Genomic DNA, 17,107 nt, shown 5'->3' with positions numbered 1-17,107 from the left:
GCACGGATCAGTTTTATTGTCTTCAAAATTATTTGATCATGTTATAATTTTCACTCAGAATTAAATTGTTTTCTGTCAAATATTTTATGAACCTGAATAACACTGGTGCATTCAAATTTAAAAAAATAGGTTGAAACGGAAAGGGTCAAACAAAAATGATATTATTTTAAATGGTTACATGTTTACAATTATTTTCCAAAAATATTGAGGGTAAAATTTGATTTTTATGATTACATTTTGTTTCTCTGACAATTTAAATTTTTAATCTTAATTATTATAGTTTTTATCCGCTTTACTTATTTTGTGTTAAAGACTAATTTACAAATTTAGATTATTTTTCTTAAAAAATTGTTTTCTTGAATTATTAATTAAGGATTTCAAGAAAAGTGTTTATCTAAAAACTTTAACTATTTTCTGTTTTAGATAGTCATTAAAACAACATAGGAAAATTGTAAAAGAAAATTTGAGAAATTTCAAAACTAATTAAAGAAAATGATTAGAAATTTAATTTAAAATGATAAAAAGTAAAAAGTAACTAAAATTATTGTTTACCTGAATTATGAATGGTTAAACGTTCTGCAACTCTATCTATCCATTGTCTTCAACCTTCACTAACTTTACTCAGAACGTATCTCTTCCAAACTTTTCTTTGATTCCTCATATTTTCTTCTTCTTTTTCATCTTCTTTTAGCTTTGATTTCTGATGCATGTATGCAACATACTAAAATATTCTCAAAAACTCAACATTCAACAATACAAAGATCGATGCTTAATTTTTCTTGTTAACTCAGAATTTGCATCATAAGTTTCATATGAACTGATTATGAAACTTAGTGAAAAAGCCGGCATACAAAAAAATAATTTATGCAATGAATGCTAGAAGTTTAAAACTGATGCAGAAAAAGAAGAAAAAAAAATATGAAGAAACCAGTGAGAACTAACAAAAGAAAAAAAATTGTTGTTGAAATGATTTTATAGTCAATGCGAAAAAGAGATAATTTAAAATTCTATTCAAATTAGCTCCAAACCGTTTACGTAAAAAAGTGGGGATCATGGCTTTGATTGAGGAACAGTTGAGATACTTATGAAACTTTTTTTTACTTGACACATGCAGCTTTATCTTTTCATCGAAGGGAAAATGATACATTTTAATTCTGTTTTTAATTTTTATTGTTTTGTAAGACTTTTCCACATGTCACTATTTGATTCGCCAGGCGACTTGCGCTTTAGTATATAAGGGATGGGTTCTAAACGATTAGAGATGGCAAATGAGAACTTGAACCGCGGACCTGGTCCATAACAGTTTGCCACGACACAGGTTTGGACAGCATTTTTCCAGGCCATTATTAAGCGGGCTTCGCGGTCTTGTCCCGCCCAGAATTGGGCCAATGTGGGATGGGCTTTAGTTGAGTTGCGGACCATTAGAGTCTTTTTTGCGGGTTCGAGAAAAAATGAAGAACTGAGCACAGCAGGCTTTTTCTTCCTTGTTAGTTCAAATGGTGACGACTTTTCTTCTTCCTTTTCATTGAATTTTTTTTTTCATTTCTTCTACTGATCGACTTTCACGGTAAACACGATTTAAGAATGTTATTTGAATTGCACACATGAAGTAATGACTACTTGTAACTTGAATCAAATTCTAAAAACAAAAGAAGTAGGAGGGAGATAGGTGTACAATTCAAGGACTTCACTTCTGTTATGATTTATGAGTAGTGACAACTTTTAACAAACTTGATAATGTATGACTAATGGTCGTCTCTTGTTCTTATAACAATGACTACTTGTAACTTGAATCAAACTCATTATAAGTCATGCCTAATGCTTGTAACAAACAAGTTTTGCTCAAACTAATGCTGACCATGTGTTTATGGTGTGTGAAGGTCTGTAGGTTTGTGAAGGTAATGAAAGAATTTTCATACCGCCGGTCGACCTGCTAAGGCCCGTACATTTTGCGGAGCGGGTTTGTTCAGCCTTTCTGAAGACCGTAGCCCAGCGAGACAGACCCGTCGAAATCTGCTTGACAACAAACCTGTGGCGGGCGGAACGGAACGGAACGAAATGGGACAACTCATTTGCCATTACTATGAGTGATGGACATGCTCTTAGAGCAATCTTAATGGGAGGTTCTCACAAAATTCTCAAAGTATTAAAATTGAATATATATTTTAATTAAGTTTTGATTTGAGAATCTCAAAATCACGAGAACCTCTTCCCAAAGTCTCAAAATACCTCAAACGATTTAGAGATCCCCTTAATAGAATATAAATATTAATTTGTAAATATAGTTTAGATATTTGGTGTGAGAACTCCCCATTGTAGTTGTTCTTAGAAACTACATAAAACATGTTACTTAATACGTGTGGCCATGAACAATAGGTTTCATATAGTTAAATATATATTGGTATTATACATATATTGTATATTCATATAATGACATATAGTTGGTGTAGATGAGAGTCATTTTCTATCTTATTCCAAATTTTTCATGGACTTTAATTTATCTAAATTTTCAAATTTGGTTTATTAATTTTCTAAATTGTCAAATTTATACCTGAAAATAATTCTCGTTTAAATATCGATAAATTAATTTGTTGAATAATCTAATGGTGAATAGACCGCTTGATTTGGAAGTACTTTTTTACAGCAACATAAACAAATTCAATAAGACTCTGCTAACCAAGAAGGAAACTCCGTTTCCATATAAATAAAATATGACGACTGACTTTGTGCACCACGTGCAAGAGTGTATGTCTTTGTATTATGAGTCATGAGAACATACTTTAGCTGAAAAGTAATGAAGCTATGGTTCAGCCTTTGGACTTCTTCAATGAGAGTATTTTAAAAGCTGGTTATTTCTCTTACTTTGGAAGTACTTTATATTAGGCATGGGACGGATCGGGTATCCGGATAATTTTAAGGTATCCGGATCCGGATCCTTATCCGGCGGATCTATAATTTTACTATCCTTATCCGGATCCGGGGTTCTCGGATATCTGGATGTCGGATATCCTTTTAAAAATTGTAATATCCAGATTTGGATTTAGATCTTTAAAATAAATAAAAATAATATTAATATATATAAAATATTAAAAATATTTTTTTTTAAAATAATGTATTTAATTATTTCTATGTATAATATTACAAAATTTACATAAAATTTATTATAAAAATGAAAATATATTAAACAAAATTAATTTTTATATATAGATATTACTATTTTTGAAATAGTTATTAATAAAACTTACGGATCCGGATATCTGGACTAAAAAATTAAGATATCCGGATCCGGCTTTGACGGATCCAACATTTTACTATCCAGATCCAGATTCGACCCCTCTGGATATCCGGATCGAATCTCGGATCGAATCCAGATCTCGGTTAAAAGACTCATGCCTACTTTATATGAATGTTATTGGCAGACTTGTTTATTTTGAAGATTCTATTCATTTTTACTAATTTTTCATGTAAGAGACCATTCATGTTTGACATGCATATACATAAATAAAATAAAGAATATCTTCTATTATCTCCAAAGTATAGTTTACTTGTGATCTTTAATTATAGCTGGTCTAATTGTCTTAAACAAAATTTTGTGAGGAAAATGTCCTTAGCCGGCAAAAGTTGATGTTAAGTCGCTTTGTTAACCAATCATAATTTGTTCTTTATGCATGTTTAAATTTTTTTATTATAACAATATACAAATATTCATTAGATCATATGAGTAAAAAGTCTCATTTTATAGATATTCATATATATATATATATATATATATATATATATATCACAAAAACATTAATTTTAAAACTGCATTAAACAAGTATTGATTTTTTTTTTAATTTCAAGATATGCATTGAATTTTCATGAACGATTATAAAAATTATTAAAACTATTAAAAGTTCCACTTCGAAAATTTTATTATCGATGGTTAACATTTTTTTTATAAAAAATACAAATGATCATATGACTGGTCTTTGCTATGCACAAATTAATCAAACCCAAGACGACCTTCTGGCTCGCCTATCTCTTATTTTCTTGTTTGTAAGTTCCTCAAAAGTAATAGAAATGTTGTTTGATTTAAAAAGAAACCAAACCAAAGAGCATAGTACACTACAGGAACGTATATATATATTATACAACCACAGTGATACATTTATTTGACAATTAGAAACTGTTACTTGCTCACTTTCTCGGGAACAAGCTTGAGATGATCCGACTTGTGCATAGCAAGACCAGTCATGACATCCATGTTGATCTCTTCTGGTTTTATTCCGTTGGGAAGTTTGAAGTTGAAGTTGAGGAGAAGGTTCGCGAAAGGAACCTCAAGCATCGCCGCACCAAGCCGCATTCCAGGGCACATTCTCCGGCCTGATCCGAACGGTATAAACTCATAGTCCGTGCCTTTGAAGTCAACGTCCTTCTCAAGAAACCTCTCTGGTTTGAACTCGTCAGGGTTAGGGCCCCACTCCTTCTCGTCGCGGGACACGGCCCATGCGTTGACGTTGACAGTAGTCCCCGCAGGGATGTCGTAACCAGCGATCTTGGTGTCTTGAATGCAAGCACGAGGGATAAGGAGAGGAATCACAGGTTCGATCCTTAAGGTTTCTTTAACTAAGGCTCTGAAGTAAGGAAGGTTCTTCACGTCGTCTTCAGTAATGAACGTTGAACCTTTCTCTCTTGCATACTCTCTCACTTCTGCCTGAGCTTTCTTCATCACTTGAGGATACTTCATCAAATACGTCATTCCCCATACAACCGCCGCAGCCGCCGTGTCAGTTCCCGCAACCACTATATTCTTTTGTAACAAAACAAAAACAATACGAAGAGTGAAACACACGCAACTGATTGATTGTAGCACAAGCAACAGTTAAAAACATAAATAACAAAAAAAAATGGAGAAATGTTTTAGACGTACCAAAATCACGCCTTTGACATTCTCTATAGTGAACTTGGAGGCGAAAGGTTGATCTTTGTAGATCTCCATCAAGAGATCGATCATGCTCTCAGTTTCTGGCTTGGCCCTGTTGGGGTCAAGTGTCTCATCAATAATCTCCTGTATATAAGTGTCTTGTCTTTCAAAACACTCCTTCATATAAGCCGTGAGACCTGTCCAATCATCTAGAAATCCGAAAAACGGAAAAAAATCGGAGAAAAAAATCTTCCCCAAAACGCTTTGAGTGCCATAGAGAATTTTGATGAATCTCTTCATCTCTTCCCCATCTTCATTGTACTTCTTCCCGAACGCTTGCCTGCACACAACCGAGTTCGTGAAGGTCAACATAAGCTCGCTTATATCGACAGGTTCGGCTCTCTCGGCAGCCTTTTCGACCTTAGCCATCATCGTCCTAGCCTCCTCCTCCCGCACGTGCTTGAAGGTGGCCACACGTGTGGGTGAGAACAAGTGGTTCATTCCCATCTTCCTCATCTCCCGGTAATACGGTGTGTAGTGGTTCATTGCCATGTCACTTCGGCCGTAGGTTATGAACTCGTGACCACGGTGCTGAGGCCGGTTCGCGAAGTTGGCATCTTGCGTCTTGAGAAGCTCTTTGGTTAGCTCAGCTGATGATATCACCACCATTGTTTGACTTCCTATCTTGTATGAAAAGATTGGACCGTATTTTTTGGCCCATCCATAGAAGAAACGCTGTGGGTTAACCTGGCTAAGCTGGTGGAGGTTTCCGATCACCGGAAGCCCTCGTGGGCCGGGAGGCAGTTTGTAGCGTTTGGTTTTTGATTTTTGAGAGAGGAAGAAGAGGAGAACTGCGGCTAGAGCCACCACCCCGATGATGATATCTTCCATTCTTAGTACTGTTGAGTGGAAAGAGCACAGCTTCTTAATATATATAGAAATCATTGCGTTCATTTTATTCTTAACCAAACCAAACCAAACCAAATACTATAACCGAACTAAACCAATATCAAATATTATAAACAAATGCTTCCTTTCTTTATACCTACTTGTGAAACCTCACATGTTAGAAGTGAGGAAAGCATTCACCTACCCAACGTCCTTGGTCCCTCTAACGTCGTATGCTTTTTGTCGTTAACGTTCGTATGCTTGATATGTTCTTTCAAGCACTCGCATTCGTTTTTATCAGTTTCTGTTTGTTGTTTACACAATTCTTTCTGAACACCTTTCATTGAGTGATCTAAATGAACCCGGGACCTATGCATATACAATCCATATGTTTTACCGAGGAGTTAATATATTCATCAATAATTGCCGAAAGTTTCAATTGACATTCAGTTACTCTTTGCCAATGTGGCTCAGACTTAGAATATTCAGTTGTAAATCCTTTTATCAATATAACTAGGTGCTTTTCCCGGGCTACGTCCGGGATATTCGTATAAGTTTTAATTAAATTAAAAAAATTACAATAACATTTGAATATAAATTGTTATATACACTACAATCGATTTTAAACTATTAAATTGGTAAGAAAATTAAATTCGTTTGAATTTATTAATTTCCTTATGTCTAAAATATTTCACATAATTTAACTCACAGTTTGTTATTAAAGAAAATCATATATAGAATGATCAGTAAGATGGATCAAAGTTAACTAAACATTGTTATACTTTAAAATATATTTATCTTATTAATTTTGGTTTTGTATAAAACAATTGTAAATTTAAAACCGATTTAAACTTTGTTTTAACTTTAGAATTATTGAGTTGTAATACCATATTGAACAGTTTCATAACAGAAATTAAATTGAATAAAAAATTGATCCAAACTAAAGATAATGTTGTTCTCCAAATCAATTCATGAATATACATTATAAATAAAAATTATAACAAACCAAACAATATACCATCACCAAAACTTTATATTGATAACACGTAACTAAAAACAATGTTATAATGTTTCTCAATTAATATATAAAGGATATACAGTCTATTGAACATTTTATCTCGAAAGTTAGTAACTGAAAAACAAAACTGATGTAAAGTGACTTCAACTTTTTGATAAAAATACGACAATCATATGTAAACAATATCAAAACCTAAATCACTCCCACAAATATAAAGTTGTGTGGTTGATTTCCATCGGGGTCCATTTCTAAAAGCTGACAGCAAAACCAAGTCATATAGAAAAGCATAACATATTGTTACTCAAAACCAGTTAAGAACCATAAATGTAAAAAACAGTTTACAAAGAAGAACATGTTTTGCTAATAGTATCTCAGTATTTCAGATGAAAATCTCAGAAATGTGTTTTCCCTCAAAAGAGAGATAGAAATGGAGAATAAAAGAAAGATTTTAACGGATAGTGCCATTGCTGATGGATGAAACCTTGCAGACACCTGCATCTGTAGTAAAGGGTATACCTTTGTAGCAAGCAACTAGGTTCTCGTTCGTGTTAAGATCCACCAAAAGTGTCTCCCATACTTTCTTCTTTGGGTTTAACACAACGTCTGGCTCGCCTTCATGCCCAGCAAATCTAACTCGTTCACCAATCGTAGCAGATTCAGGGGGCTCAACTAACTCCACCTGAAAGTTTCCAGCAAACATAGAAAAACAATTTATCTATAACATAAACGAAACTAGATGAACTATGAACAGGTCAGAGAGTCTTCTTACCTTGCTGCCGTCACTACTGGAAGCGGCAAGAACCATTGCCTGTGACATAATATCCCTCATTTTCGAGGGCTTCAAGTTGCAAAGCACACAAACCATACGGTTCTGTCCAGAAACAACAGTCATATCGATTATTGAAGCGATGCATAAAGATACTGGGAAGAAAACTAATGGATTAAGTTGATTGGTGAGATTGAATTTGAACAAACCTGCATCTCCTCAAGAGGAATATATTTGACCAGTCCACTAACAACGGTGCGAATTTCACCTCCTCCAACATCAATTTGTTCCACATACAATGAATCTGCGTTAGGATGCTTCTCAGCCTTTAGAATTTTACCGACTCGAATATCAAGTCTTGCCATTGTAATTTCAAGAGTAGCAGCCGGCTGAGGTTTGGATGTTCCCGCTCCTTTTGACGCCTTTTGCTTTTTAGCATCTAGGAGGCAAAACAGCGGTTCAGTACATAATCATCAAAGCTACTGCGGTACAAATTACTATGATGCGCTCGAGATCTCTAGTGTATATGCGAACAGCATTTTGATAATACAAATATAGAACCTGAAAGTTTTGTTTTCTTAAGCTGCTCCGCCATATTTGCTGCCTCTACATCCCTAGCACGTCTATCAGCTTGATTTCCAGCAAACTTGTCTTTGTACTGCTGCACTTCTTCATCTTTCTGTGATCATAGATAGTATTTCACAAGATATAAATCAAATGCTACATCACGTTTAAACATACAACAAGTCCGCCTTTCCTATGGATAAAATCAAAGACAGGTACGTACCAATTCCTTGAACAATGGTTGAGGGGTGCCTATCCTGTGACCGGGAGGCAGCATCTCCCAAAGTCTACTTGCTATTCCCTCGTCGGAGAGTGAAAAATGTAGAGGCAAATTTAGCTGTTTAAATACCTACAAAAAAATGCGAAAGACAGCAGCACTAATCACGCTTGCCATTCTACTAAAATTAAATAGAAATATATGTTTCGAAGACAATCAGTCAAACTTACCTCCCGAGAAAAGGACGGCATGAAAGGTTCTAACAACTGTGCAAGAAGGTATACTAAACCAGCAGCAGTTCTTATGACAATTGCACAAGAAGGTTTATCTTCCTTGAAAAGTTTCCAAAATTGGGCTTCCTACATCAAAAAAAAAACAATAAAGTTGGTTAGACTGTAACAGCTAATAAAGCTAATATACATTTATGAGTGTAGAATTACCTGCAAGTATGCGTTCCCTTCATTCGAGATGGCCATAGCAATTTTCAGCCCCTGCTTGAGCTTAACCTATATCAAATGAACAGTCTTTAGTAAGAACATAAACCACCAGGAACTAACTAAGATAGCCATACCAGACCAAAGTCCATATAATGTTCCTCACCTTTTCCATAGCTTCAACATACTCCTTTACAAACTTTCCAACCTTTTCAGCCAGGGATTGCGTTAGAGGATGAGATTCAGCACCAGGAGCATCAGGAATGACAGACCCATAACCTTCACATCAATTAGTACATGACATAGTAAGAGAAAGGGAAAACATGAGAGCAGATATGGAAAAGTATAGGCCCTGTTTTCAAGAGTATCACTAGCCAAAATCCTAGCCAGTGCTCTTTCTGTTTCTAAGAGAATTTAATTCTTTATGCTATCCAGCTACTTCACGCAATTTCTTTTTTTTTGGAAAACAAAATTCAACATCTGACTATCCACAGTCCACTAGAGAGGTATGAAAAGATACACACATGTAAAGACACTTGAACATCAGATATGTTTTATGACCAGTTAATAATTATGTACACGCAATTTTACAGCAAGAGGAATCATGGCATTAGATCAGCACAACAGAATTATAGTATCGACTCTTGCAAGCCAGATGCATCTTATATCATTCTAGACTACGAATTTTGTTCACAGACTAACACGTGACAACAGATTGACGTCCCAGAGCTCAAATATCTCTGACTTGCACACTTACTAGCTGGTTTCAATAAAAGAATGCAGCACATCCGATATTTTCAATTGGATATGTCAATCTGAAAAGTCATCTATAGCTACCACTCACAAGGAAAACCAATACTTGAATCCGGAAAGAATTAACCAACCTGAAGGCTCAGGCTTTGCTATAAAACTCAGAACTCGATTAACGAAGTTTCCTAGGTTGTTCAGCAACTCGCCAGTCAGTTTCGCTTGCAAATCGCCCCATGTAAATAATGTGTCAGACACCTGGACGGGCCAATCCCCAGAACAAATTAGTGTTGGTGAAATCTATACGTTTATGCATGCCCATGATGAATGAGAGAAAAAAGGATGTTTCTATTTTTACGAGCAATCAGTTACCTCAGGCCTGTTGGTCAGCAAGTAGTATCTCCATACTTCGACAGGGATATTTGTATCTTTTACATCATTACCAAACACTCCAACACCTTTACTCTTGGAGAACTTTCCTGCAACCCATACACAATAAACATGTTCTCGTTTTTATGAATGCAAAAAAAAAAGCAAAGCACATCAAACTAATTCAAAATAATATCATGCATCTTAAAAAGGTTTATGGAAGCCATGGTAAAACATTAACTGACCGGTTTCGTAATTTAAATACTCAGTCACACTGATTGTCTTCATCAGTGTCCAATTTTCCCCAGTTCCAAGCTGCGTAGATGGAAACATCACCTGCATAACATGTTGGCAGTTGAAACAGTCGGATTTACAAATATAAACCTTTCTCGGAGGAGAAAACATAACAACCCTAATAACAAGGATGACAGAATTATAAAAGATAAAAAAAACATCTGAAGCATGTCTCCAAGATATCCTAGTCAATGGAAACTGAAGAACAGGCAGACATTTTTAATTCACCTTTGATTTCTTAGTTTAGAGGAAAGAACGAGAATTTGCAGTATTCAAATTTTGATATGTTATAAACTCACAGTATGAAATGGCACATTGTCTTTCCCCATAAACTGATAAAGCTCCACATTCTCAGGATTCTTCCACCACTTCTCCCATTCAGATGTGTAGCATGACGTTATTGAGACGTATCCAATAGGAGCATCAAACCAGACGTAAAAGACCTATAAACACAAATCGAATTAGAAGATGTAGTTTAATACGTTGACAGAAAGTGATGTTCTTACTTTTTCCTTATATTTCTCATGTGGAACAGGAACTCCCCACTTTAGATCCCTTGTAATACATCTCTGCCTTAGCCCTTCCTTAAGCCACGCTTTCGTCGTTTGAATAGCGTTTTGACTCCAAGATCCAGTAACAGATGTATCGTCAATATACTTTTCCAACCTATCTTTCAGCAATGGAAGCTCAATAAACAGGTGGTCTGTGTCGCGAATTCGGGGTGTGGTTTGACAGACCTGTTTGAAAGAGAAAACATACGCAGTTAAGATAATTGTAAATGCAGACCATAGTCAAGCAGTTCTTAAAGAAAGTCAAGCCAGCGAAAACAGTGCAGATCTATTCTACAGCAATCTGTGAGTCATGCAAATATGAAGGGAACATAAAAGATGCAAGCACAACCAGCTAGCCATTACCAGTAATATATAATATCAACATAGGCAAAAGAAATGTACTGTAACAGAGCATTACAATTATTTGTATGACAACCGTCTTCGCTTGATATCAACAATTTACCGCACGAATTTAAACATAATGGTTAATGTGTTTCAATAGAAAATACTATTTCAAAAGCATAGCCCACCTTGCACCTCGGATCTTTGAGTTCAGTAGGATTCAGGAGCTTTCCACATTTTTCGCACTGATCACCACGAGCAGAATCATAATTACATTCTGGAAACGGACAAGAGCCCTCAACAAGCCGGTCAGCTAAGAACTTCTGGCATGTATCGCAGTAAAGCTGTAGATAAAAAGGGCCACAGAGACTTGTTAAAACCCCACTAACTCAGTGGTGTAGATCATTCTACTTATGAAGCATATAAGGATGCCCTTGCGAAACGCGATCAAATTACAGGCATTTGAGCAGAGAATCATTCACCTGCTGCATGGTGTTCTCTGAAAGGAAGTTGTTTTCAAACAATTTTTTGAAAATTGCTTGGCACACTTCTGTCTGTTCTGGAGTTGAAGTTCGCCCAAACTTGTCAAAACTTATGTCAAACCAGTCATAAACTTCTTTATGAATGGCATGGTACCTAAAAAGCACACACAAAATCAATGAAAAGACAGTGTTTCATAGATGATACAGTGCAAAAATAAGGATGCATTACTTGTCACAGATCTCCTTGGGGGTGCAATTCTCCTCAAGAGCTTTTGTCTCAGTTGCAGTACCGTATTCATCGGTTCCACAGATATATATCGCATTATAGCCACGGAGACGGCAGTATCTTGCGTACACATCAGCACTCAGAACACCTGCACACACACACAAAAAAGAATCAATATAGCCCTAAACTGAGTCACATTATCTACTCGTCCACGCAAAAATTTGGCTATTCCAAATATATCAAACCAATGCAAAATCAGATTCCGAAAGCTTAAAACTAATCTCTGCATCTGAGCTAAACAAATTTGGCAGTGGCTTTATCTAAGTCCTTAAACGAAACGCACACACGAATACAAGCAATCAGATAAGGAGACGAGATAGGATTCAATTTACATCCAATGATGTTTCCGAGATGGGGGACGTTGTTGACGTAAGGCAAGGCACTGGTGATTAGTATGTTTCTCTTCCCCGGAATCGGCAGCTTGGGGCAGCTTTCTCCGTCTTCCATGACGACCACACGCTTTTCTCGAAGAATCGGAGAGAGACGATATCAGAGTGGCTTCCGGCTAACAATGAGAAGAGAGCTCTAAAACCTAGTTAACTTATTTATGGGGAACAAAAAGATCCCGGTTTAACTTCATACCGGATCCAAATTTGATCAAACCCGGTTATTGGTCTTACTCGTTTTGAATAACCCAGAATCCCATACGTCTATCCTACTCATTTATTCTCGTATCTATCTTATTAAAACTCAAGTACAAAATTGGAGTGTTTGGAGACTTGAATAGGACTTTTAAAAATTTGGAGTGTTTGGAAACATGGATTGCAGTCTTTTAAAAAAAAAAAATTTTGTTTGAAAACAAGGATAGTAGTATTAAGAAAAAAAGTAATGGGCTTATGTTTTTTTAAAAAATTGAAAATTATCTAGGCCACTTTTAAAATATACCAAAATGGGTCAATCTAATTCCCTAAAAATTTTTTTTCTAAACTAACCATAAAACAAAATTTAAACTTTATATACATATTTCAAATCAAAATAATAATTCAAATTTGATTTATATCAAAAATTGATTCAAAAATATATATATATATTCAAAAATGGATTTTTACTAAACTATTTTTCAATAACCATTATAAAAAAATATTGTCAATATATATAAGAAAAACATAATACAAAGCCCAATTTGAAATACCAACTCAAATTATGGTTTTCATATTTCATATTAAGTTTTAAAAATATAATATATGTAATTATTTATATGATGGTATGTATAAAATACTATTAATTATATGATTACTTATATGATGGTACATATAAAATACGATTAATTATATGATGATAAAATACGATATATAATAATGACTAGGGATGGGCTTTTGGATACCCATACGGGTTTAGTTCTGATCGGTTTGTATTTTGGGTTTTCGGGGTCAAAGATTTCAACCTTATTAGAATGTTTCTAAATTTTGGTTTGAGTTCGATTTGGATCTTTGCGGGTTTGGTTTGGGTTTGGATAACTAATTTAAACTATTTTTAAAGTCTTAAATCATTATATATTTTAAATTTCTCAAAATGTATAAATAAAATAATATATTACGTATAAATTTGAATAACATATGTCATAATACTTAAGCTTAACATATCAATTGGCTTGATTTAAAATTTTAGATACGAAATCAATAATTATTTTAAGTATTTTTGGTGATTTGAGTATACTTTAACTATTTCAGATATTTACTTTTGACTATCTATATATATTTTCAAGTATTTAAACCAATTTAAAAGTATCATTTTTGATGTTTTATATACGTTAAATCTAAAATAATTAATATATATAAGTATATAAATCTATTTTTAGATAAATTCGGATACTCAAATACTTCGGTTCGGATCAGATTCGGTTCTCTAAATAACAAAATTTTGAATAATTAGAATATTTAATCAATTTATGTTTGGGTTTGGTACTATATCTTTGGATCGGTATCGGTTATGTTCCTCGGATTCATTTTTCCAAATCCTAATAATTACATGAAAAACAAATATCAACATATTTTTCAAAATATACACCCGCGCGCCTGCGCGGGTCAAAATCTAGTATATTATTAGGTATAGATGCTGTGCATCTATACTATTAAAGCAGAATACTTATTATGAATCTACCCCTGAAATTTCTTATTAATTATAAAACATTCTATTTCCTATTTAAATTATTTTCAGTGTTATTCGATTGACAAAAAAAAGCCCAACCTATTTTCTACTTACATTTACGTTTTGTTAGGCTCATTCAGTCAGGAATAATCCTATTTCGTACCTAGATAGATAATACAAAATCTAAGTCAACATATAGACTCGGTCTGATACCCTATATCATTTCTATCTATGTTAAACCAAAAAAATAACTTATACTATACATAACGTAAACTACAAAATATAACTCTGAACTTGCGTTTCACCTAAATCCTAACAGATGCACAAACTATCAATTATATAAACATGCATGTGTAATGATTTAAACTTAGGCTTATACAAATAATAATATAACAAAAGTTTATAGATTCATATTATTATACAAATAAGATAGATAATACAAATAATAATATAATGAACGACTATAGAATTTTAACTTACAGTTATACATATTATATTACATTCATACAATAATGTATCCTCAAACACACCCACTTTTTCATTATTTTCTTAATTTCGATTTTTTTTTAAACTTGGTATTTATGTATCTATCGAGATTTCATCAAGATCTATCTATATTAAAAAAAAATTAAATGGTAACAATTCTCAGTAATTATAGGAACTAATAAATCTCAACAAATAGAACAAATAAAAAATATGATAAAATTTGAAGAAAGAATAAACTATTTTCTTAATGTATACTTTAGAACATTAAGGAATAACTTGGGCTACAAAAAATATATTAACTACACTGCATATACTAACTTGGACAGAAGTATATATATTTGATTGAGACAGATTTCGATTAATATATTATATTCCTATACTACCGTAACTTAAATCCAAAAGTAGTTATGATTGGCTTCGAGAGATTTTCAGAAATTAATGAATACAATATCTTTCCAATTTATATAATTTGAGACAAAATCAATTTGGAAGCCCATAAAATTCATAAAATTATTAATTTCAGTTCTAAAGTCGACTTATTATAAATTATAGCAACAAATTTTCTTTAACAACTCGAAAATTTTGTATACATGAAATTTAAAATTGTGTTATAAAATAAAAAGTAAAAAAATATCACAATATTTTAATAAATGTAATATCTATACCTTAACATTCTTTTCATTACCCAAAAAATAATCTAAATAAAACATAGAGAATATAACATTATAAGGGAAACACATATAATATAGCAAAAAAATTTCAAACTAATCTACATACAAAAATTAATCAATTAAGAAAGTTGTAAATTTTCTATTAAAAATATTAAATTTATGAAAATATTACATTTAAAAAATATTTATCAATTTATCCATCGTTTTTAAGTCCATTTCGTCTATGTTTACTAACCTATCTATATTCGTTTGTGTTCTAACCTATACGCTAAGACTACATTGAAACTCTAACTCTATTCAAACCCTATTAACACCATCAAAAACCCGTTGTCCAAAAAACACAAACCAAATATATGGATATTCATTATAATTCTTGTGTCTTATATGGAATTCTTCTTTCAATAGTATATGGTTAGCATATTTCGAAATCATTGGTTCTCAATGTTATTAACCTTTTAAACAGCCAATAATGAACACGTTTTAATATTGATATTTATCAAAGTTGGTATATAAATATAAATATAAAACATAATAAATAGAAACTCACAAATTTTTGGATTCAAAACAAATAAATTCCAAGAATATTTCTATAACATCTATTTTCGTAATTGCTACATACAATAAATGCAAAAGATAATATATAGAAACAAGATTTTCCGATTTAACTAAATTAACTTGATGACTACGCATAGAATATATTATGTTTGACATGGTAATTGAATTTATATTAGTAATAAATGGAAACTCATATATTTTCGGATTCAACAAATTAATTCCAAGAATATTCTCTATAACATCCATTTTCGTAACTGAATTTATATTAGTTACTATATATTCTGTTTGACATGGTAACTGAATTTATATTAGTTACCATATATTATGTAAATCATGGTAACTGTATTTAGTTATTAGTTTTATATAATAAAGAGAGGATCCCCCAACTTTCTCCTCAAACCGAAGACTCTCGCTTTAAATTAGGTCGATGTTATAAATAGGCAGCACTAAATTTATTAATTGACTATAAACAAATATAAAATCTATTAAAATATAGATTAGACAAATATTTATTAATTTAAATAAATTTTTTAAAAGAAACGATCCCGCGCTTAGAAAGCGCGGGTCAAAATCTAGTAATTGTTTAAAAAGAGATACTAAGCATAATTATTTATTCTTAGTAAACTTAAATACAATATATTAGAGAAAGGTAAAATTTAGTATTATTTTTTCCACTAGGGAAAGGTAAAATCTCTCCAAAATGATCAATAGTATCAAAAGTCCTATTATGACAAATAAAAGTTAAAAGTGTCTTTTTTTTTCAATTCTCTTTTAATTATATTATTTTAACAATATATCACATCATTAATTATATTACCATAATAACAATATATAGATTTTTATTTATTAGTTAATCAACTAATTTTGTGTCAATTATAAAATCAAAAATGTAAAATAATTGGGTTTTGGCAAAATGTTTTTAAACCCGACCCGGACACTGAACCGGACGACTTACCGGGTCGCTGGGTCACTGGATCGACCGCGGACGAACCGCGGGTTAATAAATGAATTAATTTTATTATATAATAATATATCAGCTATGTAAATAAAAATATAGAAACTAAAGTTTAAAATTTTCTAAATGTTTTTATAAACATAAAATAATAGTTTGGATATGTATATTTTTATGTTTAATAACATTTAGAAAATACTTAATTTTAATTTCTATATTTTTATTTTCATTTGATATACAAAATATCAAAAAGAAAATTTAGACTATTTATAATTTTGTCTAACAAGGTAAGAGTTATGACATCTAAAAAAATCAAAACATAAAATTTATAAATGTTTAATGTGAATAATAAATTAAATTTCAAATACAAAATAAACCAAAAGCAAAAAAATCATTATAATAAATATCAATAGCAGAAATAAACTAACATCAAATCACATCAACTAGTTTTGGTTCAAGTGGCATATTGAAATCTTCATTAAAATCTAAAA

General features: G+C 32.4%; 2 protein-coding genes and 1 long non-coding RNA gene across 3 annotated transcripts; 1 reads left to right on the top strand and 2 right to left on the bottom strand.

Annotated features, from left to right (window-relative positions):
• Positions 1-626: 626 nt before the first annotated feature.
• Positions 627-5,134, top strand: LOC117133769. The gene is made up of 2 exons (XR_004457784.1): positions 627-1,499; positions 1,881-5,134. It is a non-coding gene; the product is annotated as an uncharacterized LOC117133769 (long non-coding RNA).
• Positions 4,055-5,831, bottom strand: LOC103863599 (cytochrome P450 83A1). Its single transcript, XM_009141350.3, has 2 exons — positions 4,913-5,831; positions 4,055-4,792 (listed from the first exon to the last, which is right to left on the bottom strand). The coding sequence occupies exons 1-2, from the start codon at positions 5,795-5,797 to the stop codon at positions 4,172-4,174; spliced, it is 1,506 nt and encodes a 501-aa protein (XP_009139598.1). The 5' UTR covers positions 5,798-5,831; the 3' UTR covers positions 4,055-4,171.
• A 1,231-nt stretch (positions 5,832-7,062) lies between these two features.
• Positions 7,063-12,413, bottom strand: LOC103863598 (methionine--tRNA ligase, cytoplasmic). Its single transcript, XM_009141349.3, has 17 exons — positions 12,197-12,413; positions 11,808-11,952; positions 11,579-11,732; positions 11,285-11,440; positions 10,710-10,940; positions 10,503-10,646; positions 10,155-10,245; positions 9,913-10,019; positions 9,678-9,798; positions 8,960-9,072; positions 8,800-8,865; positions 8,590-8,718; positions 8,366-8,491; positions 8,140-8,257; positions 7,788-8,017; positions 7,582-7,683; positions 7,063-7,491 (listed from the first exon to the last, which is right to left on the bottom strand). The coding sequence occupies exons 1-17, from the start codon at positions 12,309-12,311 to the stop codon at positions 7,261-7,263; spliced, it is 2,379 nt and encodes a 792-aa protein (XP_009139597.1). The 5' UTR covers positions 12,312-12,413; the 3' UTR covers positions 7,063-7,260.
• Between the last annotated feature and the right edge of the window lie 4,694 nt (positions 12,414-17,107).

The sequence above is a fragment of the Brassica rapa genome, chromosome A04 (genome assembly GCF_000309985.2).
Source record: "Brassica rapa cultivar Chiifu-401-42 chromosome A04, CAAS_Brap_v3.01, whole genome shotgun sequence".
In the NCBI taxonomy this organism is placed as follows: Eukaryota; Viridiplantae; Streptophyta; class Magnoliopsida; order Brassicales; family Brassicaceae; genus Brassica; species Brassica rapa.
This window is presented reverse-complemented; position numbering and strand designations above follow the sequence as displayed.